General features: G+C 47.3%; 2 protein-coding genes across 9 annotated transcripts in view; one reads left to right on the top strand and one right to left on the bottom strand.

Annotated features, from left to right (window-relative positions):
• SZRD1 (SUZ RNA binding domain containing 1) overlaps window positions 1–18866 on the top strand; it is a 30139-nt gene extending 11273 nt beyond the window's left edge. Inside the window, exons 1-4 of one of the 4 annotated variants that reach the window (XM_077899464.1) lie at window positions 7170–7280; window positions 7766–7815; window positions 9579–9830; window positions 11343–18866. In XM_077899464.1, the coding sequence (XP_077755590.1) occupies window positions 7185–7280; window positions 7766–7815; window positions 9579–9830; window positions 11343–11445 (501 nt within the window). In that variant the 5' untranslated portion in view covers window positions 7170–7184 and the 3' untranslated portion in view covers window positions 11446–18866. Of the gene's footprint in view, window positions 1–7169; window positions 7281–7765; window positions 7816–9575; window positions 9831–11342 lie in introns of those variants that run through there. The other 3 variants (XM_077899463.1, XM_077899466.1, XM_077899465.1) reach the window with 3 other exon arrangements.
• The window catches only part of SPATA21 (spermatogenesis associated 21), a 31542-nt gene continuing 22014 nt past the window's right edge, over window positions 13870–23397 (bottom strand). For 4 of the 5 annotated variants that reach the window (XM_077899461.1, XM_077899457.1, XM_077899459.1 and 1 more), the window contains 3 exons: window positions 16828–17000; window positions 15808–15985; window positions 13870–15260 (listed from right to left, as the gene is read on the bottom strand). In XM_077899461.1, the coding sequence (XP_077755587.1) occupies window positions 15203–15260; window positions 15808–15985; window positions 16828–17000 (409 nt within the window). In that variant the 3' untranslated portion in view covers window positions 13870–15202. Of the gene's footprint in view, window positions 15261–15807; window positions 15986–16827; window positions 17001–23397 lie in introns of those variants that run through there. The other variant, XR_013380721.1, reaches the window with a different exon arrangement.

The following is a 23397-nucleotide window of genomic DNA, read 5'->3' as shown; positions in this document are numbered from 1 at the left end:
GGGCACATTCCTGGAGACCCGGGATCGAGTCCCACGTCGGGCTCCCGGTGCATGGAGTCTGCTTCTCCCTCTGCCTGTGTCTCTGCCTCTCTCGCTCTCTCTCTCTCTCTCTCTGTGACTATCATAAATAATAAATAAAAATTAAAAAAAAGAAAGAAACAGGATTAATTTTAATATTTTTAAAGTTTTATTTAAATAATCTCTACACCCAGCTGTGGGGGTGGGGGACTCGAACTCATGACCCCGAGATCAAGAGATCAGGAGTCACATGTTCCACCTGCTGAGTCAGCCAGGTGCTCCTAATTTCAGTATTTTAAATGTAATGCAGTATATCCCAAATAGTATCATGTCAGCATGTAATCAATATTGAAAATAGGTTAATGAGCTATTTTGCACTATTTTTGGACTAAGTCTGGGAAATGTACTGTGCATTTGGCGCTTAAAATACAGCTCAGTTGGGACTGGCCACATGTGAAGTGCTCTCCAGCCACGTGTGGTGGTGGCTACTGGACTGGAGATGTAGCTGGAGAGCGTGCCCAAAGGACTTCCTCTTCCTAGGCAGTTGCGGGGAGGTCCTGAAAGCCACATGAACTTGGGAAGGAAGGCAGGAAGCAGCTTTCCCTTCCAAGTAAGTAAGAATTGTTTCATCTTTACAGCATACGCTGCCAGAGCCCCTCAGAGTTTTCTGGTTCTTCTGGTTTCTTCAAAGTCTTAATCTTGCTGGCCCTGGGAAGTATAGCTGATTTTCTGCAGCAACTTTTTGAATAGTATTCATACAGCTAATGAAACCCATTGCTTGGGCAGCCTGGGTGGCTCAGCGGTTTAGCGCCGCCTTCAGCACAGACCGTGATCCTGGAGACCTGGCATGGAGTCCCATGTCAGGCTCCCTGGTGGAGCCTGCTTCTCCCTCTGCCTGTGTCTCTGCCTCTCTCTCTCTCTCTCTCTCTCTCTCTCTCTCTCTCTCTTTCTCTCTTTCTTTCTGCCTCTCTCTCTGTTGTGTCTCATGAATAAATGAATAAAATCTTTAAAAACAAACAAAAAACATTGCCTACTGCAGCTCAAGTAATCTCAGATGGTTTTCAGCTTAGGAAATTTCTTATTTGAGGTCCCTTTCCTTTTTTCCTTTCCTTCTATTCATGTTTTTATCCTCTTTTGCCCTGATTTTTTATGCTCCTCTCTTTTCCTTGATACTCTTTCTTTAGGTCTCTGCAGTTGTCTCAGGCTCCTCATCGCAGAGTTGCTCGCTCTCCACTTCTCTTTCAAAACACTGTTCATACCCCTAATATAGCAACTGTGGTTTGCTTATCTGTCTCCTCCCTCCTGGCTGGGCTCTCTTCTTCAACAAGGATTGCCTTACCTCTGAGGGTCCAGCATTGGCGGGTCTCCTGCCTTATAGTAGTTTTTCCACAAGTGCTTGTCTCTGGCTTTTTGTCACAGTGAAGCAAAAGGGCACTTTTGAGATACGTTACCAAAGCATAGACTTTTTTCTTTTTTTTTTTAAGATTTATTTATTTATTCATGAGAGACACAGAGAGCCAGAGGCAGAGACATAGGCAGGGGGGAAGCAGGCACCTCCCTGGGAGCCTGATGTGGGACTTGATCCCGGATCCTGGGACCATGCCCTGAGCCAAAGGCAGACACTCAACTGCTGAGGCACCCAGGTGTCCCGCAAAGCATAGACTTCTTTAGGGAGGGAATTTTTTTTTAAGATTTTATTTATTTACTTATTAATGAGAGAGAGAGAGAGAGAGGCAGAGACACAGGCAGAGGGAGAGGCAGGCTCCATGCAGGGAGCCCGATGTGGAACTCGATCCTGAGACCCCAGGATCATGCCCTGGGCCAAAGGCAGACAGATGCTCAGCTGCTGAGCCACCCGGGTGTACCCACCCCAAGATCAAGAGTCTCATGCCCTGCTGACTGAATCAACCAGGTGTCCCACCTTTTCCTTTTTTTTTTTTTTAACTTAACCAATCATGTTTGCCCAGAAGTTGAATTAATGTTTTGAACCTGATGGTGATCTTGAATGGGCATTGCTTCAGAATCAGACCCAGAGTGGTTTGACTTCGGGGGCTTCCCTCCCTGGAGTTAGCCAGTGGGGCTAGAATAAGCACTGTAACACCACTGCAACACCACTGACAGAGAAATAAGGCTGGGCTAAAACAGGGTTAACAGAGTTGGTATGAAGGTGGTTTGGAGAAGTCTCGGGATTTCACGTCTGGACTTGAAATGGCCAGTGTGTGGCTCTAAAAGTACAGAGACCTTTTTATCTGATAGTTTTGGACCAGATTTTTCTGGCTTTAGCTGTGGATTCTTAAGTGAATTTGAGGCCCCTGCAGAAATAGAATCTCATCCAGGTGGAATGGGAGACATAAGTGCCTTGCTGGGGACACTGGAGGCCCTGTAGCCAGGGGAGTGGATACTGAGGTCCTGCTCAAGACTTCTAGAGTTCCAGGCCAGGTGTGTTGGAATAAAGGTCTGCCTTCTCCTCCTTCCCAGCATTTCCTCTGCTTTTTTCTGAAATGGTGGCATTGTGCTCAAAAGAACCTGTCAGGCTTCAGTTCTGAGAACAGTTCTGTACTCAGGGTATGGGTCTCTTTTTAGATTCCAGTGTCAGTCCGCAGACATGCACTCCTCAGTTTGAGGTAGCTGCACAAGACCAGATGAACCTGTAGGATGTAGTGGGTCATGAAGAGCCCAAGACCAGTCGTTTTTCCTTGAATTCAAGAGGAAAATCAGAAAATGTCATCTTCTGAAATGGAAACTGATAAAGAGAAGCAAATTATCTGAGAAAAGTCACTTAGTCACTTTTGCTGATTAAAAAGAGGTTATTTCCTAACTCAGAGCCAAGAACCTCCATTTGGTACAAGATTTCTTGAAATCTTAGAGGAGTTGTGTGGATTGCCTTGGTGACCAGGGATTCTAGTTATGAGAGGAGGGATGCAGTGGTGGAGCATGATAGTCCATTTCTTTGGCACTGAATTGGGTGAAGGGGGGATGCTGGGCGTGGATAGCAGAACGTCAGGTACCAGAAAAGGTGGGGAATGCCCCCCCACCCCCATAGTGTAGTGGAGGAAGACTTGGGTTTGTTCAGTGTGTCTCTTGTGAGTTTGGCTAGTTTGAATCAGCCCCCCAAGGCTTCATCAGCCCTAGGTGAACCAATGGAATCTGTTTCTTGAATATTCAGATCTGAGGCTACAGCTGTGCTGACACCATACTTGCTGTACTTTGGACCAAGATCTGGAATAGCCTAGTTACCGTCCTCCTTTCCCTTTCTTCCTTTTCTCTCTGCTTCCCACTTTTCTTTTTTCCTTTCTCATGCACCTCTTAACTGCTACAGCGGTGGATCTGTGATGGCAGTCTGCCCGCCCGCAGATTCATCCCTATCCTCTCTGTCTCCTTTGATCCTTTTGAAGATGGTGGCTAGGTAACAAAATAGTATGGGGTGTCCCCTTCCCTGCTCTTCTTCTCATGTGCCACCACACCCCCTCCAGCTTTCTGTGAGAGCTTACAAGCACAGTCATTGCAAGGTTGAGGGCATCAGCATTCAGGAAGCTGTGCTTCTCTCAGGTGAGTGGAATTTGTGGTTGTTGCATCCTTGCATCTGACTTCATTTGCCTTGTGGCTGAGGCCTCTTTACCTCACATAAGGGACCACCCTGTCCAGAACTGTCTTGCTCCCCACTCTGGTTTTTCATGACCTCCTGCCTCTACTCCTTCCTTCTGGTTTTGCTTGTTCTCTCAGACCAAGAGGAGTGCACCTCATTTTTGTAGAGATGTAGCCCCACAGGGCAAGTGATATCTGTGTCTGTAAGGAGCAAGAGAGCTTTTGCTTAGGTTTTTGACCCAAAGAGGAGACCACACCACTTAGCAGAGCACAGGGAATCATCTTCTAGAGTCTGCTCAGTGCTATTTGGCCAAAAAATAGCTAGCTTTTCCAGAAAAAGTCATGGGAAGTCAAACATTTCTTATCACCCCACTTCTGATACGTTTATGTCCTAACACTTGCTTCTGTCCTGGTGACCCCTCGTGGCTCAGAGAAGTCACAGAGTGATGAGCTTATGTATGGGTTTCTTTCACTACCTGTGAAGCTTGAGCCTCTTAACACAGAAGTCTTCACCTTTGACCAAGGTTCTGTTCATCCTGTTCATTCTTATGAAAAGAGAAGATGCCCTTCGGTGATAAGGTTTCTTGTTGGGCCTACATCTAGATGCTTCCTCATGCAGCACTCTGAGGCCTGTTTAATTCCACTGGGCTATTGCATCTCTGAAGGCGACAAGCACTCTCCTTGTAGTGCACCCTGTAGGAAAGTTTTGGCTTGATGCAGCTCTTAGAGCACGAGACTGAGAGGAGATCCATTGCAGGGCCTTGTCCAAAAGGAGAATGGACTGACTCATGATACCTGGACAGACTCCAGAGGGAGCTGCGGCGCTCTCTCCGTTTGCTGGCAGGGCACTCCCTCTTCGCGGGGCCAGCTCTGGGCACACTCGTGTCCAGCTGGCCATCTGGATATGGTCAGGATCAGCTTTCTCCCAAAGCTGTTGGATTTATATCCCATTCTCTAATCTGCTGGAGGAATTCCTGCTCAGTTTTGATAAGCTATCCTGTCTAGTGTGATGGAGTTTGATGGAACTCTTAGTTATTGGAGTGCCAGGGGGCAGTGGGCATTTGGGGATGACAAGGAAGAGATCAGTGTATCTAATGGCTTTCCCATCTCCAGGGCATGTGAGCAGTTGTGGGGCTGCGCCAGCATCGGGGAGGGCCTCAAAAGGCCTTAGTTCTTAGTCCTTAGTTCTTGGGCTGCCTCTGTGGTTGACTTTGTGACCTTGGGTTTGTTTCTTAACCTCCCTGAGCCACATTCCTTCATCTGACAGAAAAGGATAAAAGCTCTTTTGTCTATCAAATAGGTAGGTAGTGTGAACAGAAAATGAGTGTCTGGGGGAAGTGTATTGACAGCCATAAAGCATTATGATGGTGTAAGGCATTATTTTTAAAGCTACTAGTTTATATTATGTGCCAGGTATGCTGGTTACATTCTAGTTTGGGGACAGAGACCCATTTGGGCCATACTCAGGCATGGTCCATAATGACCTCCTGAAGGGCTCTTTCCTACCCAGGCTCATTTGATGAGCCTGGGCAAATTCTCTTATCTTCCCTAAGGCCGTACAGAAAGAAGGAAACAGTTTGCTCTCTTGAGAGAAACCTAAATGGGGCTTCTCACATTCAGTTAAAGTAATGTGTATTTTACCACAATTAAAAAAAAAAAAAAAAAAAAACCAACCTCATGTATTAGGCCCATTTGTCTGTATGCCTTATTTGGCCCTCGTAGCGATATGAAAGTGAGAGTTCATGTAATGAAGTTTAAAAATGTAGAGCTTTCCCGTAAAAATATTGAGTCTGTTTTTTTCCTTAAATAGCAGCTCTGACCCTGTGAGCCAGGGCTCTGCTGCCCATCTGTAGGCAGGGTCAGTGCCCTTTGGTGCCTCTCAGCCGCTTCAGCTCCCCACTGGGCTCCTGCAGAAGGAGTTTTGCTTACTTGCCTGGCTGGTGGAGGCATTTGGTTCTGACCCTGTGTGAAGGCCTCTAAATCCCACAGATGTTAAACCTTGCATTTAGGATGGAGAAACTTGAGTAGGAGGTGTCTTTTTCAGATGGGAGCAAAATGATACAGTGTAGAGCTTGAAACTGTAAGTTATTTGTGGAAAGCCTTGGAAAGCCCTTACATGGTAACAGGGCTTTAGACTAATGTGGGGAATAGTATCTACTCAGGCCATAACACTGGTATTAAAAAAAAGAATTAAGTGCTATGGGCTTAGATTCTCTCCATGCATACCCAGGTGGTCGTAGTGGTCACAGTGCACCTTTTCCAGTCATTATTAAACAGCAGCTGAGTGCTAGCTTGTGTTCTAAGCTTGAGTGAGGGGTCTTCCATCTAGTGGCTTCCTAGCCCCTCCAGGGAGTGGATGGGACCCTCAGAATTCAGTGTATTGTGCTTGCCCCAAACATATTTTGCATACATCATAAAAACAAAAAATGTTAAACACAACTCAGCACCAATCAGAATGAATGTCCGTGTCAGACTGGATTGAAATCTGGCTTCATAGGGTGAGCCGAGCTTCATATTGTTTACAGGAGACAAAAATAAGAGAAGGAAAAGAGAAACATATTCTGGGGACTACTCACCAAAAGAAAACTGAAATAGCTTTATTCATATTAAATAATAGATTTTAAGGCAAAGAAGATAATTTCATAATGATAAACGGTAATTTACTAGAAAATAATCATTGATTCTTTGCATAGTCTGTAAACCTAACAAATGAGCAAGAATGTAAAGATTTTGAACATTATAATTAACCAGCTTGAATTGTACTCATTGACTGTAGAATATGGTCATTTTCAGGACATTTGGAACATTCCTGAAAACTGGCTACACACTTGGCCCTGAGGTGGATCTCAGCAAATTTCAAAGACTTTACTGGCAGTTAAGGCAGTGATTCTTGACATTTTGCAAGTTATAGACTCTTGAAAATCCCATATGTCCTATAAGTCAAGATTGTCACCTTCAGCACTACTGACATTTGGGGCTATGTAAGTCTTTGCCAAGGGGGTAGTTCTGTGCATTGTAGGATTCTAGCAGCATGGCATCCCTGGACTCTACCCACTAGTTGCCAGTAGCACCTTTGCTCTGGCAGTGGCAACTAAAAATGTCTCCAGACATTGCTAAATATCCCCTGGTGGGCAAAACCACTCCCAGTTGAGAACCACCATTACAGATCTTTTCTTCAGAGAAATAATACCATTTTTCATACAATTTTTTTCCTAAATGGTCTTGTCCTCACAGAGGACAGTTGTGGGATGTTTTGTATGAAAAAGTGGAATAGCCAAGAAGCCTGAAGGTTTGATCTTTGCTCTGTGCACAGCCTCCTCCTGTCCAGTGCATGGGGTCTTGTGCACAAGAGTGTGGGACCATCACAGAGTTCCTGGTGCTGAGGGCCTGAGGGCTCCCTGCCCACCTGTTTCACGGATATTAGGCTTCTGTTTTGTTCCAGGCCTTGTCTCAGTGCTAATCACAGAGTTCAAGTCCATAACAGTGGGGAGGAAAAGGCTGTAAAATATGTGATAACATGTGATCATGAAGGAATGTAAAAGGGAGAGCTTCTTGTCTGAGAAGCAGGTGATTAACTGTGTATGGGGCCAGAGAAGACTCCACCATGGAGAGGCAGACATCAGCGTGGGTTTTGCAGGATAAGTGGAAGTTTGCAAAGGGGAGGATATTGCAGGCAGGTGAGTCAGCATGCTGGGTTCTGGGGGTTGGTAACAGCTCAGCTTCACAGTGATATAAAACAGGAACCAAAGATAAAGGTATGAACGAGGCGTTCTTAGGAGCTTGGACTTGATCTGACAGGCAGTTGAAGGGGTTTTAGTGGGGAAGTGATACAACTAGACTTTTGTGTAGAAAGCTGATTTGAATGGTGCTGTGAAGGACAGATTGGAGGCCAGGAGACTATTTGGAAGCTACACAAGGAACCCAGCTGCATGTTGAGATCTAGAGCTATCACCATGGCCACGGGGTTGGAGGGAGATGAACCCTCAGGGAGTCAGGTTCCCAGACCCGAGGCTAGTAAAGGGAGGTCTGCATCCATTACCTCAAAGGACACAGTAATGTCCCTGGTCAGAGGACACCATCCTTAGCTTTGAAAATAAAGAAATAAGTTTTTATCTAAGAGAGATTTTTTTTTCCACTTTTTATATACATTTTTTTCCTCTAGGAAATAGACAGACGGTTGGAAAAAAAACTGAAGATCACACAAAAGGAGAGGTAAGGCTGCTGTCTGGTCTGAGGGCTCATGCTCTCTGCTGTTCGAGAGCTGGGCAGTCAGTGGTATTCTCCAGGTGGCCGTTAGGGTTAGCAGGGTAGGCACCCGAGCATGTCCCTCAAAGATGTGGTGGCTTGAGGCTTTGAGAGTGAGTCTGGAGTGTCGCATCTGCCTTCTAACTCAGTGGGTACCTGGTGTGAGGTGGTCTGGTGGAAAGTGGGGAGGTGACAAATCAGAAAACTTGGGTTTTAGGCTTGGCTCTGTTCCAGTTGCTCCCAGGTTTGGGACAAGTTGTTTTGGAAAAATCAGTTTCTTTGTGATATAAAGCGATTGGACAGATGATTTCTCTGGGCCCTCAGTGGCATGGTGGCTGAGGGCATTATGGGGGTATTCTGGAAGAAAAGATCTCAGAAATTCTCAAAGACCTTTTTAAGGGTATTTTCCCACAGCCACACAGAGAAAGTGGGTTTCAGAGCAGGTGAAAGTTGACCTCAGCAGTCTGTCTTTGGGCTTAGGTAAGCTGTGGGCCTGCCGCAGAGAGAGAGGAGGGAGGAGGGAGGAGGGAGGAGGAGGAGAGGACCTCTCTGGACTTGATAGTCGTTCCCCAGGGGATGCCAGGAGGGCCCTGCCCACCCACTAGTTTCCTGGTTCCCTGACTCTTTGATCGGATTGCTGGCTCCTTGTCTGTCTGCTCATCTCAGCAACTGCACTGATGTCTGGTTCTAGTCCCCTTGCCACGCCATTCCTGTCCTGCCCAGGACTTGTTCCAGTTCCTCCTAGCGGCAGCAGACTTCCTCCAGCCCCTTCCCCACCTGACAGCTGTGGTTCTGAAAACAGGCCCCTGTAGGCTGTTTGGTTCTGAAGAGAAGCTCATTTAGGCCGCTTTTGGGAGGGTCTTTCTGGCTGGTGAAGTGCGATCATTCCTGCCTGGATCCCCTTTTCCCCTGTGGCTTTTGTTTCTCTCCCTTCCTGTGTGGTTCTCTACCTCTCCTTGTGGACACATTGCCCAGTGTGCACATCCACCAGCCTTGGGCAGTGCTTCTCCTCTGAGCACTGCCCAGCACTGTTTCTAGGATTGTCCTTTACCCCAGCCCCGCCGCGTCCAGCATACCAGAGAGCCATGGTGAGGGAGGTGTCTCTGCTCAGAAAGTCTTCTGAAGAGGTGATCCCGTTGTCTGGTGTAGCTTGTCTCTGGGAGGCACAGGTCACTTACCAGAGGGCTGAGGCAGTTTGGTAAATCCTGTCTTGATGCCAGGCAGGGATGGCGGAGTGGGCTCCTTTGTAGTGTTTGACTGGTTTAAGCACATGTGGTAGAAGGCCATGGCTGGAGTGAACGCTCTGCTGACCCCTAAGCTGGGGGGCTCCCACTACACCAGCCTGTTACACTCTGCTCTGTGTAGGGAAGTTGGGATTTTAACTGACATCATTGGATTCTGGGCATGAAATGTCTTGCCATAGGGGCCAAACGGTGGTTGATGTTGACTGTGAACCTGGGGATAGAAGTCCCAGAATGAGATGCTGTTCCAGCCCCTTTTGCCTGGGGTTAGGTCTGAGGAGCAGACCTGAGGACGACGTGAACTTATGGCGAGGTTGCTCTTTTGAGAAACCCCTCTTGAGGAGTAAGAGTGTTGGTGTCTGGTCAGAGGCCAGAGAATAATGAGTAGACTTAGGAGGGGAAAGTGATGGGGGGTGGGTGAGGTACATGGATGGGGCCTCTGTGGTCAAGGATAGGACTTGTGAAGCTGTGTTTGCTCTTTGTCAGCAGGAAATCCAAATCTCCTCCCAAAGTGCCCATTGTGATTCAGGACGATAGCCTTCCCACGGGGCCCCCTCCACAGATCCGCATCCTCAAGAGACCCACCAGCAACGGTGTGGTCAGCAGCCCCAACTCCACCAGCAGGCCAGCCCTTCCTGTCAAGTCCCTAGCTCAGCGGGAGGCGGAGTACGCCGAGGCCCGGAAGCGGATCCTGGGCAGCGCCAGCCCTGAGGAGGAGCAAGAGAAACCCATCCTCGACCGGTGAGTGGCTGGCAGGGCTGACCGCGGACCACTATGCCAGGCGACTTTGAGGTAGAAGGGGGGAGTAGCCTGGGGACAAGCAGAGTAGTGAGACGCAGGCAGGCCGCATCTCCAGCTGCTAAGCCGAGCCCGGGGGCAAGGTCAGGGTCTGCTGTCTGGCTTACTGGTGTGCCCCCTCTGCGTGTCACAGACTGAGTCAGAAATCTGCCATTTCCTTCCACTTGGGCCTGCCTAGCCTCTCCGTACCCTCATAGCCTCATCTGGGGGGGAAATGGGATAACGATAGTACCTCCCCTGTCAACTCATTTTGCAAATGAATAAGTGTAGTGTCCTGAGAACCCTGCCTGGCACAGCAGAAGTGCTTAGATGTTATCTTCGGGGTCTCATAATAGCTCTCTGTGATGTTTGGTGAATTTTCTAAATCCTTTTTCATTCCCGGCACTTTTTTTTCTCTGCAGTCCTACAGGTTGCATTATGTAAATTTGTCACCTTCTGCCAAAGCAGTATTTGTAAAAGTAGCCTTTTTCTGACTTTGAGAGGCCTCCTCGGGCTTGCTATTCTGGGACTTAATCTATGTACCTTCTTCCTGTCCCTTCGTTAATCTGATAGACTTCCGTTCTCCAAGCCTTCACTTGGCAGACTAGAAAAATCTGTTTCCTTTTAGTCTTCCATATTAGTATGAGTCATGATTTGGAGAGAAGCAGGGCTCAGCAGTGGCCGGTGCTGGGTCCCTCTGCTGAGCCCTAGGTTTGGGGTCTTACCTCTGCTTGACAACCTGGAGCGGTGCCACACAGTGCCGTGGAGGTGGAGCTGGCCGGGGTCACTGCCTCAGGACAGGGTGGGCCCTTGAGCACTCCCCCTACCTCTAGATTCGGGGGAAGAGGTGAGCCTAGACTCCTGGCCCCCCCCCCCCCCGCCCGTGAGCTTCCCAGCTCGTCAGAGAGGGAGCCAGAGTTGGCTGATAGCTACTTTGGCTTCTGCCCCAGCTGCAGTCTTAAGATTTGGCTTTAAGATTTGGGGACCTTAAAAAAAAAAAAAAAAAAAAAAAAAAAAAAAAAAAGGGATCCCTGGGTGGCGCAGCGGTTTGGCGCCTGCCTTTGGCCCAGGGCGCGATCCTGGAGACCCAGGATCGAATCCCACGTCAGGCTCCCGGTGCATGGAGCCTGCTTCTCCCTCTGCCTGTGTCTCTGCCTCTCTCTCTCTCACTGTGTGCCTATCATAAATTAAAAAAAAAAAAAAAAAAAAGATTTGGGGACCTTGGGCAGCCCTGGTGGCGCAGCGGTTTAGCACCGCCTGCAGCCCAGGGCATGATCCTGGAGACCCTGGATCGAGTCCTGCGTCAGGCTTCCTGCATGGAGCCCGCTTCTCCCTCTGCTTGTGTCTCTGCCTCTCTCTCTCTCTCTGAATGAATAAAAAATAAATCTTAAAAAAAAAAAAAGTTAAAAAAAAAAAAGATTTGGGGACCTCTTGTATGTCCTTTTTCAGGCCTCCCTCTGATCTTCTTCCCTCCAGGCCAACCAGGATCTCCCAACCTGAGGACAGCAGGCAGCCCAATAATGTGATCAGACAGCCTTTGGGTCCAGATGGGTCACAGGGCTTCAAACAGCGCAGATAAATGCGTGCGGGAAAGGATGCCGCCACCGCTGCCGCCATCACCGCCTCTTGGGTCGTCCGCCACGGGTCGCACTGCCGTGGCAGACAGCTGGACTTGAGCAGAGGGAACGACCTGACTTACTTGCACTGTGACCCCCTTTGCTCCGCCCACTGTGACCTTGAACCCCATGCACTGTGACCTCCCTCCTTCCCCCCCCTTCCCACTGTGATTGGCACGTCTACAAGGGCTGTCCCAAGTCAATGGAAAGGGAAAGGGTGGGGGTCAGGGGAGGGTTGGGGGGACCCAAGAAGGACTCAGAGTAGAGAGTCAGACAGTGTCACTCGGCCACTTGGGGTAAAGCCAGTGCCAGCAATAACAGTTTATCATGCTCATTAATTTGGGATTTCAAAATACGGATGAGAACTCCCGTCCACCCACCCGCAAGTGCATGTCTTCATCACTTAAAAGCAAGTTCCATTTGAAAATGTCCTTTCTTTTTTTTTTTTCTCCTTCCTACTTTTGTTTGTTTATACAAATAATCTGATTTGCAAGAAAAAGTGCATGGGAGGGGTTTTAGCAGTTTAATGAATTTTTAATTGAGAAAGGGTAGTTTGGTAGTCTACTTAAAAATGTTTCTGGGAAATTCACCAGAAACATTAACCAATAGGACTTTGGTGAGCTTAGCTTCTGTATTCCTACTGCCGCCCAGAAAAGGGGCAGGGCTCTGCAGCCCCCAGGACAGATGAGCACCCCATGCCTATACCTCCCTCCCCCAGCTAAGTCCCAGGGCATCTTCGCCCTACCTGGAGACTGAGCTAGCTCTATAGGCTCAGAGAGCCTGGGGAGGATGCCAACCCCACCTCTAGTATTTTGGGAGATAGGGAAAGTGAACAGACTTCCCCTTCCCATACCCCTCAGGGTGGTTCCCTGCCAGCCAGGCTTGCTCCTTCTAGAAGAGAGCAGGGAGTGAGATGCACTCCGGGCTCGTAAGTAAGGAATGTGAGACTTGCTCAGTGTTTTGCTGTTAGCCCGAGGAGAACCAGGAGAAAGTGGTTCCAGGACTCTGAACCTCCTGCCCAGTGTGCTTGGAAGGTGGACAGATCTTCCCACTCCAGCAAGGCTTGAACTCTCAAGGGTCTGTGGAGCACCATCTCTGTTGATGGCACCATGCCTAGTATATTTCCTTTGTGAAATCACTACCTTGGGAGCAGACCATTCTGAATACATGTGGGAAAAGGCAAGCTGTGCATTGCAAAGATTGGTGGTGACAGACCATAGACCCAGGCCACCCCTCACCCATTTTTCCAGAGCAAGGCTCTGGAATGAAGGCAGTTTCCCCTCTGTCCCTAGAGCCTAGAGATTTGCTTTGGCTCTTTAAGGTGGGAGAGGCTAAGAGGGCAGCTGCCTAGAGCAGCTATGTGTGTGTTTGTATAACTGGGTCCTCTCAGGCTTTCTGGTCTCTTCCATTGCACTGCGCCTTATCCCTCAGCCAGCCAGGTAGCCTCTCCACTCAGCGGATGAATTTTGGAGTGGGTGATAGGACATTTTGTGATTAGGGCAGCTTGCGGTGGCCAAGGTGGCAAGCTAGGTTTTGCAGGCTCACTCCACCTTTGGTTTACCTGGCTCTCAGCCTTGCCCTGTGGGAATGTAGGTCAGGCCCAGTAAGCCATGTCCCACTGCATCTCCCGCTGAGGAGGAAGGGCCAGCTGCCCGTTGAATCAGCAGCTAGTCCACAGCATAGCCTTATAACCATGAGCAGCCAGGAAATGGTGCGTGAGCAGAGCTGGAACAGAGCTTCAGTCACAAAGAGGCCACAGGCTGTTGGGTTGTACCCACAGGCTGTTGTAAGAGGGATGATCCCCCAGAAGTGGCCAAGGAAGAAGATTGGCTGCTGTCTTTATAGTTCCACTGCCCTGACCAAGTTTCCTCCTTCTAGATGTACAGTGTCTAGCCTTCATGTAATAGTAGTTTCTGGCCCAAGATGAGACTGTCCTTTCAGTTGGAGAAGGGTACAGAGGTAGGCCAGGTGGGATGGCCAGGAATACTGATTGCTCAGCCATCGGGACCACCTGCTCTTGCCCCCTCTCCCCTAGTGGGAGTGGAAGGGAAGGCTGGCTGATGGGTGTCTGTGGATTGAGGATGTAGTAGGGACTGGTGTTCCCACCTCCCTCTGGCCAAAGATGGGGCTTTGCCCACTGTGCCTGCTACCACCCATCAACAGTTGTACTCTTGGCTTCCCAGATGGAGAGGTGACAGGCAAAATTTTAAAGAGAAAGAAATGAAAACAAGGAAATGTGTTGGGGGGAGGTGGGAGGGTTGATGGGAGAATGGTTTGGATTTTGTGTGTGGGGTTTTTTTGTTTTGTTTTCTTTTTCTTTTTTTCTTTCTTTTTTTCTTTTTCTTTTTTTTTTTTTTTTTTGATTGTCTGTGACTTTCCTTAAGTGCTTCTTCTTCTTTTTTTTTTTGTTTTTTTCTTTTAAGTAAGCTGCAGGCTTTGGCTTGGAAAACCCCAGGGGGGGTGGGGGTGGGGCAGAAACCTGAGGCTGCTGCCTGTTTATCTGCCTTCATGGTACTGTCCCCCTTTCCCCCAGCTCCTCCCTGACCCCATGAGCCAGGCCTCAGACCTTCCAGCTAACCGCTTCCCATGAGCCACTACTCTGATGTCAGCCTATAACCAAAGGAGCTGGGGGTCCAGGCCTGGTGACCAACCCTTCTCAGCCCACTCAATCAGGGTGCTCCCCACCTGCAGGCAGGAGGCAACACCCTATCTGCTACCATCAGCCCCTTCCAGAGCCCACTGCCCCGCCCTGCCCTGTCCAGCCCAGCCATACCCTGCTCTGCCCCATGTGGGGATGCTCTGCTCAGGGATGGGCGGGCAGGGCTGCCCCAGCCTCCCTGGTAAGCAGAGGCTCTGGAAACGTCCGGGGTCCTGTTTTCTGCTCGTGTGATCCCAGGGGTGCATGTGGGCCCCTTGGGTGTCTGAACAGAAGGGCATGGGAGGGAGGGCCGCACCCCTGCAGTCCTGCTCTGCTGGTCTAGCGGGCAGACCCCACCCCGCACCGCGGGCTCCTGAGTCGGCAGATTAAGCATTTTATAAATTGTATTTTAAATACATGTTTTAAACTTGTCAGAACCTTGTCCTCATTTCAGTCCCTGGCCTCCTAACCTCTTGCTATGCCTGCTTGATTAATCACTGGGGGAGCTACCTCTGCTCAGTCCCAGGGAGGGGCTCTCTCTTAGAAAAATAGGCCTGGGGTGGTGTGTGGGTTGGGGGGCAAAGACCCACATACCCTTAGGTTCCATGAGAAAGGCCCCCAAGCGTCCGGGGCCCTCTCAGAGCATGGCTGAGACCCCTCCTGCCCTTCTGCAAAGTCAGTCTGCTGCTTTTAGGGTCCAGAATCTTTACCTTCGAGCAAGTGGGAAGAGATGCTTTCGCCTTTGTGAGGCTCCTAGTCCAAAGGAGCACTCATCTGAAGAGTCCCAACTCTAGCTTTGAGAGTGCATAGAAGGTTAAGACTTTGCACCCAGGGTCCCTTTAGCAGGAGTCCCAACCCTGGCAGGGTTTCAAGATGTTTCTTGCTTCAGGGTTTCCTAAGCCTGAGGGAAGCTGGGGCCCTGTACTCTGAGAGCCAAGTGGAAAACTTGAGGGCCTTCCTTGACCCACACACAGAAGCTGAGGTTCTTGGTGTTTATTGGCTTACCAGGCCACAAAAGCAAAATCCAGCAGCGGTACCTGCCTGATGACCTGAACAGCTGCCCAGAGTCAGGACTCCATAGGTCAGTGCATTCGAGCCGGGACAGAGCTGAGCCACTTTCGGCACTCAGAGCCATGTTCCCTAGGGAGAGAGGTGAGGAGAAAGGTGGGAGGAAATGAGCCATTCCCACGTGCCCCAGGGGAGAGGAGGCTTTCCTGGGAAGCAATGGAGCCTAGTAGTTGGGCTTAGGGGTCTGATTGCAAGTCCTGATTCCTTTTGTCCCCAAAGTGCCTGAAAAGGGGATTGGCAGGAGAAGCTTCCCTCCATCCAGCAGTCAAGCCTGTTTCATACTGCTCCTAACATGGAGTCATACTCAGGCAAAAGACTTGCGAGCTGACCTCGTGCATGAGAAAGGCAGATGGCACCAGCCTAAGAGAAAGACGGTATGTGCCACTGTCTCGGCACAGGAAGGAAGAAGTGCCCTGACTTAAGCACAGCCAGTGTGGTACATGGGCTCTCAACGTAGGTTAGTTTCTCACTGCTTCCATCCTTTCCCCCTTTTCCTCCCTGGAGCAGCAGTATCCTGGGCATCATCTCTTGGAAGGATGGATTCCCCTCAGGTTAGGCCAGGGCCTTGTGCAAAAGGTGAATGGGCCTGGGCCAGAGCTCCTGCCTCTTGGGCACCCACCTGCTTCCTTGAGATCCTGACTGGAAGAGGAGGCTATGGATGTCGGGGCCCAGGCTGGCAGGGGTGCATGGGTCCAGCACATACTGGCTGCCCTGCTTCCGACGAACCATCTTCTTGTCCAACCTCGGACAGAGTGGGATGCAGGGCACTTGGGCATAGGGGCTCTGCAGGTTGGCAGCTGGCAAGGGAGGAGGAGGCAGGAGAGGGGAATGCTTCAGAGCAAGCCCAGCCTTGGGAGGCAGGCAGACCCAGCTGAAATCCCAGCTTTGCCACATAACAAGCTGGGTGGGTTTGGGCAGATCCGTTAACCTGAGCCTCTGTGTAAAGCTGGAGGCGAGTACCCACCCCACACAGCTGACGATGAGGATTAAAGGGCTAATACACGCACAGCGCGCAGCTAAACTGAGCATTGTGTAAGGGCTAACAGCTTACACAGGAGCATATGTCTTGGTGATGGGTCCTGCATTCTGGTTGGCACACTAGAGAGACTCTGGAAAGCTCCTAGCCCATCACTTGGCACCTGCACTTAAGGGGAGACAGTCTTGCCCAGTGAAAAGAGCACAGGTTTTGGAGTCAGACCTGGGTATAAACTGCCCTTTCTGACACACATTAGCTGTGGGACCTTGGGCATAGACTTCCTCAGTTTCACTGTTCTCATCTGTAAAATGGGGTAAACACGTGATGGTGAGGATGAAATTCTAGCACATTTACAAAGAGCTTAGCATGGGGAGTGACCACAGTGGTGTTCAGTTAATGGTGATCTACGATTGCTAATCACCCACCCTGCTCTGTGGAGGCTCTTGGGACCAACGTGTGCTCAGCGTTAAGCCCAGGGCAAGAGTGCAGAAGGCCCTTGTCAGAGGGCTAGCGATAGTGATTTTCAGATCATTGACTAATGCACACAGGTAATCCTGAAGTGGGAAACCATGTCTCTCAGCTCCTAGGTCTGGCTGTCGGGGCCCAGGGAAAGAGGCCAGGTGGGCAGGAAAGCAGAGTGCTCACCATGCCCAAGGCCCTCACCATAGTTCTGCTGCTTCAGCCGGCTCAGAATCCTGAGGACCCTTCGTTCTGGGACTTCCAAGTCTGCCTCCTGGAGGTTGTAAGGAAGCTTCTTCCGGGACCGCAGCCGGCCTATGGCCAACTCCATCTCTCGGGCCTTGCAGGTGCCTTCCTTCAGCTTCTTCTGGTAATAGCTGGGGAGGCAGTGCCCACCCAGCTCAGCCTGGCTGTATTTAGTTCATCCTCCTCCCCCCTCACTGTTTCAGAGCCCCTGTTCTGTCTAGCCAGCTCTGGGACAGGGACACAAGCCCAGGAGTTAGGAGACATGGGTTTCAGTCCCATCTCTGCCATTAACTCCCCCTCACTGCTTTGCTTTGGCCTCCAGTCACCCTTATGTCAAATGGTTATCTCTACCCTATCACTGCAAGTCACAGGACTTCTCTGGGCTTCAGGTTTCCTGGGTAAAATGGATCAGTCTTTGTGTTATAGGATAAAATAACAAGGCCCATCAAGCACTCAGCAACGTGGCCCACGGAAAGAGCCTGGCAAATGTCACCTGTGATTTCTGTCACTGATATTCTTACTTAGATGTACAAGTGCTCTGTAAGACAGCTGTGCAATTAACCTCATCTTGCAGATTCGAGTTTTATTTTCTTGACTCCCTGCTATTTGCCTTCCCACTAGACTGCAGCTCCGCGCATTCATTCAGCAGATGAATGTTTACTGCAGGCCGCCATGCATCTAGGTGCTTGGGAAAAGCAGTGCAGGAGATCTCCATAGAAGGTTTCTGCCTCCTACTGTCTCAGCCCCTCTCTCACTCCAGCCACTGCTGCGGTGACCACTTCCACACGGACTTCAAGCAGCTTTGCATAGGGACAGTCTGAGGTGGCCTCACCTCAGAAGTCTCCTGCCTGGAGCTTCTCTGACACCCAGAGTGCAACCCAGAAGTTCAGGGGAATTAAACCACCATGGGGGTCACCCTTGACTAAAGGAACTAGCAGCTGAGGTATACAGGTTTCTCTTTCTTCTAACAGAATTCTGAGTCACCATTCATAGTCTCCTCAAAAGATCCTGGGGGTGGTTGACTCAATAACATATGCTTATATTGGTTCCTCCCTCCTCTGTTCACATTCTTTCTCTTGCTCCTCCTTGGAATCCCTTCTTAAATCAACCACCTAGGCACACACCTAGTGGGAGAGTCAGATCATGAAAAATAGATACAAGACCATGTTGGTAGTGTTGGGTGTAATGAGAGCAAGTAAAAGCTTGTGAGTGGGTAGTGATGAGAGGCTAGTTTGCTCACAGTGCTCAGCAAAAGTCTCAGAGGTGGTGATATTTGAGCAGAACGAGGGGAGGGAGCAAGTCAAATGGATATCTCTGGAGGAATAGTCTTGGACAGAGGGAATGGCATGTGGAAAGGGCAGGAGGTAGGAAAGAGCTCAGTGAGCTCTAGGAATGGCAAGGAGGCCAGAAGGAGCTAGAGCCTGGTAAATGAGGAAGAGTGGGAGATGTGGGCAGCAGGATGGCAGCCAGACCACCCAAGGCTTTGAGGCAGTGGTGAGGGGTGGGCATGCTACTTGGTGTTGGGAAACATTTAAGGCTTAAGTTGCTGGTGCTGCTAGGGTCTATGCCTATCTCTGGGGCCTGAAATTTGGGGGTTTGATGAGTTTCACATAGAACACAAAAAATGACCAGAGCCCTCACATGAGAGTTGGATCTAGACCTCTGTGTAAAACTAGGACCTGAAAAGGCACATGCTGAGTAAAGAGATGATCTAGAAAATAACTTCACCCCACAGGGGCCAAAAGGACATGAGCAAAGTGTGTGCAACTTTCTCGGTCACAATTTTAAAGGAAATTGCTTGCTCTGCACTTCCTCTCTCCCCTTCCTGAGGGCTTGAATTCAAATGTGTTGCTGGTAAATTGGCTTAGGATTGACCTAGGAAATGGTGGAACAATAAGTTAGAAAGAAACAGTAAGTTGTATGCTGGGCAGCCTTGTCTTCCTGCCTGCTTCTTCTGGACTGTCAATATAAGAGAAAAATAAACTATCTTGTGTGAACTATAGTGCATTGGGGTCTATTCCTGAACTAATATAACCAATATAGAATTCTCTACCCAGCTAAACTACTCAGTAAGTGTGAATATAAAATAAACTCTTTTCCAAACACATATAATCTTAAAAATTTCGCATCCCATGCATTCTTTCTCAAAAAGCTACTGGAGGACATGTTCTTCTAAAATGAGGGCATTAACCAAAACAGAAAAGGAAGATAACACATACAGAAAACAGGAGATCTGATACAGGAGAGGCAAAGGTAAAGGAAGATAGTGAAAGGAGCTCCCATGTTGGACAAGTTTAGATTAGATCACTGTAACTGAAAAGACAGAATAAGGCCATTTCAAGGGCTGGCCAGTTGTTGAATTACTGCCTTTGTAACTCAAAAAAAGCTACTAGGGAAACATGCTCCCATTATTTTTTAATTAAACCAAACAAACCAAGAAAGAGCAAGCAAACCAAGGAAAAGTAAGGCATGTAAACTAACAAACAGAATCTGAATCAGAGGAAAGGAATGAGTTAAAAAAAAAATAAGGCAATTGTCAATTTCAGGAACTAGAAAGACAAGGAAATGAAATCATAGTATAATAAGATACTCAGCTATTAAAAATTACATAGCCAGAATAATAGAAACTTCCCCAAATCATTTAGTCAAAAACAATATTTTAGGATAGGTAGAGGGGAGCTTAGGTGATAGTTGTATCAGATAGCTAAATCCATACTATAATAGGAAGTCAATAAAGGATAAAGTTATATCCGTTGAATGCTAACCAAAGGAAGTTGGTATAGCCATATTTATATTTTAAAAATTAGGCCTTGAGATAAAAAGCATTACTAGAGAGACAAATGATTCCCATATAATGATAACATGTCCCGTTCATTAGGGAATATGAAATTCTTTTTTTTTTCTTTTTTTTTTTTTTAAGATTTTATTTATTTATTCATGAGAGAGAGAGAGGCAGAGACACAGGCAGAGGGAGAAGCAGGCTCCACACAGGGAGCCCGATGCGGGACTCCAGGATCACACCCTGCCCCGAAGGCAGGCGCTAAACCTCTGAGCCACCCAGGGATCCCTGAGAATATGAAATTCTAAACATGAAATATAAAGCAAAATCTGATATAACTACAAGGAGAAGTAGACAACTTCATTATCACAGAAGTGATAATAGATACTCAGCTTTGCCAGTAATAGATAACTGGCAAAGCTGAGTAGAAGGAACCCATAGACTATGTGAATGGATGAATGTGACTGTGTTCTGATAAAAGTTTAAGTGTAAAAACAGTGAGCTGAATGTGGCCTGCAGCATGTAATTTGTTGACCTCTGCCTACTACAGACCTTACTTAAAACTAAAATCCACAGGAGAAACAGAGTTTGGAAGTTGAGTCTACCAAGTTAGAGGGTTTATGTAGCCCCTGGGTCTTTCACAAATATGCCCTAACAAAGTAAAAAACCAAGATTACTTAAAGAGATCAGCCAGTAACCTGAACTGCCTACAAGCACAAAAAATTAACACTCATCAAAGGAAGAGTCTGATGTCCAAACAAAACAGAATCCAATCTCTAAATCATCATCTAAAATGTTCAGGACACAATAAATTATCAGACATGCATGGGGTGCCTGGGTGGCTCAGTCAGTTAAGTGTCTGACTTGGTTTTGGCTCAGGTCATGATTGCAGACTCCTGATTACTGAGCCCCAAGTTGGGCTCTACACTCAGTGAGAATCTACTTGAGTTTCTCTCAATCTCCATCTGCCCCTCTTCCCTCTTCCCTGCTCACTCGCTCACTTTTCTCTCTAAAATAAATAAAATCGTTTTTAAAAATTAGACATGCAAAATGTGGCCCATAGTAAGACCTATAAAAATAAACTCATGGAAAGCAACCTTGAGGAAGTCTTAGTAGACAATGGCTTTAAAGGAGCTATTAAAGGGAGACTTGGGTGGCTTAGACAGTTAAGCATCTGCCTTCAGCTCAGGTCATGATCTTGGGATCCTGGGATTGAGCCCCATGTCAGGCTCCCTGCACAGCAGGGATCTGCTTCTCTCGCTCTCTGCCCCTCCCCCCACTCATGGTCTTTCACTCTCAAATAAATAAATAAAATATTTTTAAAGGAGCTATTAAAAATATATTCAGATAATTAAAGAAAAGTGTGATCTCAATGAATAGAGAAATAGAAACAATAAACATGAAACAAATGGAAGTTCTAGAACCAAAAGGTACAATAACTGAAGTGAAAACGTAACTGAATAAGCTTCACAGCAGATTGGAGATAGCACGAAAAGGAATTAGTAAACGTGAAGACAGATCAATAGAAATCATCCCATCTGAAGAACAGAAAAAAAAAAAAAATTGAAGACAAATGAACAGAATTCCGTTTCTGGCCATAATGAAGGAACTAGTGCTGAAATTATCCTCTTGCTGTAAATAACTATACATGGACAAAATATATGAAACCTGTCAGATATTGAACAACAGGCAGCACAAGACTATAATCCCTGAGAGAAAATAAACCAATGAGGTGAACTTAATGGTCTCTACAGAACTTTGCCTGGAGGTACCTTCTGGACTCCGATGCCGTGTTCTGCATCCAGGCAGAACAGTAGACTCACTGAGGTAAGGGGACAGACATTGTAATTGGTGAAGATGGAGGCCACTGGGATTAGTATATCAGGATATCAAAGAGATGGGAGCCATGCAAAGAAAGAGTTGCAGAAACATGCAGTACATACATTGCGCGTAGTTGCATACTAAGCAGTACATACATAGTGTAAAATTTTATGAAGCCAGACAAAGAACAAAACCAAGTAATTACCAGAGTTTACCTAGAACTGAGAGACACATGAGTTTCAAACAGGCAGAGCAGAAAGATGTTCTTGAACACTTGTGGAATTATAGAGCTCTTAGATGAGTTCTTTTTCAGTAGTTGGGACTAAATCAGCCCTATAGTAGAGACTATACTGGATCCTCCCTGACAAAGCTTTAAAACCTTGAACAAGGGACACCTGCCTGGCTCAGCTGGTACAGCATGTGGCTCTTGATCTCAGGGTCATGAATATGAGCCCCATGTTGGGGGTAGAGTTTACTTAAAATAAAATAAAATAGAATAAAATAAAACAAAACAAAGCCTTGAAAAAGAGAAGACAATCCTCAGTAACTTAACCACCTGCTCTCGGGTTCAATTCTTTTTTTTTTTTTTTACGATTTATTTATTTAATCATGAGAGATACAGAGAGATAGAGGCAGAGAGACACAGGCAGAAGGAGAAGCAGGCTCCTCACAGGGACTGATGTGGGACTCAATCCTGGATCCCAGGATCACACCCTGAGCCTAAGGCAGATGCTCAACTGCTGAGCCATCCAAGTGTCCCTCGAGTTCAATTCTTTAAAGAACAAAATAGGGCAGCCCCGGTAGCGCAGTGGTTTAGCGCCACATGCAGCCCAGGGTGTGATCCTGGAGACCCGGGATCGAGTCCCACGTCAGGCTCCCTGCATGGAGCCTGCTTCTCCCTCTCCCTGTGTCTCTGCCTCTCTCTATCTCTCTCTCTGTGTGTCTCAAATAAATAAATTAAAAAAAAAATAAAGAAAGAACAAAATACACTCAATAAAGGAAGTGCCATAATATCTAGCATCCAATAAAAAATTAGCAGACATAAGAAGCAGGAAAGTGACCAATAAAAAAAGAAAAATAAGTTTATATAATCAGATACAGAAATGGCAAAGATGATGGAATTAGCAGAAGACCTTAAATGAGCTATTATAATTATGCTCAAGGATTTAAAGGAAATATGAACATGAGGAGAAGAGTAAAACTATGAAATAGAACCAAATGAGGGGCACCTGGATAGCTCAGTGGTTGAGTGCCTGCCTTTGGCTCAGGTTGTGGTCCTGGACCAAGTGTGTCTCTCATTAATAAATAAATTTAAAAAATTTTAAATGTATATATTTTGAAATAGAACCAAGTGAAATATTTAAATATGAAAAAATGCAATAGCTGAAATGAAAAATTCATTGGATAAGTTTAAAGGAGGTTAGAAAAAAATAGAAAAAAATAAAGGAGCTTAGATACAGCAAAGAAAAGATCAGCAAACTTGAATACTTAGCAATAGAAATTCAAAGTGAAGCACAGAGAGAAAATTCGAGATACAAGGATCACAGCCTGCTCAATGACTGATGAAACAATTTTAAGTGCTATGGAATTGGAGTCCTAGAAGGAGAGGAGGGGGGCATATGAAAATATTACTTATAGAAAAATGTACCCAAAAAAGAGAATTATGATAAAAGCTATGAATTATAAATAAATCCAAGAAGTTCAATGACCCCAAAGTAGGATGAATACAAACTGAATTGACCTAGTCTTGGGACTAAGACTGAGTCAGTGAACTATGGGACATCATGCTTACATTTGTTCTTTTTTTTTCTTTTTTAAAATTTTTTTTTTAAATTTTTATTTATTTATGATAGCCACAGAGAGAGAGAGAGAGAGAGAGAGAGAGGCAGAGACACAGGCAGAGGGAGAAGCAGGCTCCATGCACCGGG

This window comes from Canis aureus, chromosome 5 (assembly GCF_053574225.1).
Source record: "Canis aureus isolate CA01 chromosome 5, VMU_Caureus_v.1.0, whole genome shotgun sequence".
Lineage (NCBI taxonomy): Eukaryota > Metazoa > Chordata > Mammalia > Carnivora > Canidae > Canis > Canis aureus.
The sequence above is the reverse complement of the archived record's forward strand: the minus strand, read 5'-3'. Positions and strand labels throughout refer to the sequence as shown.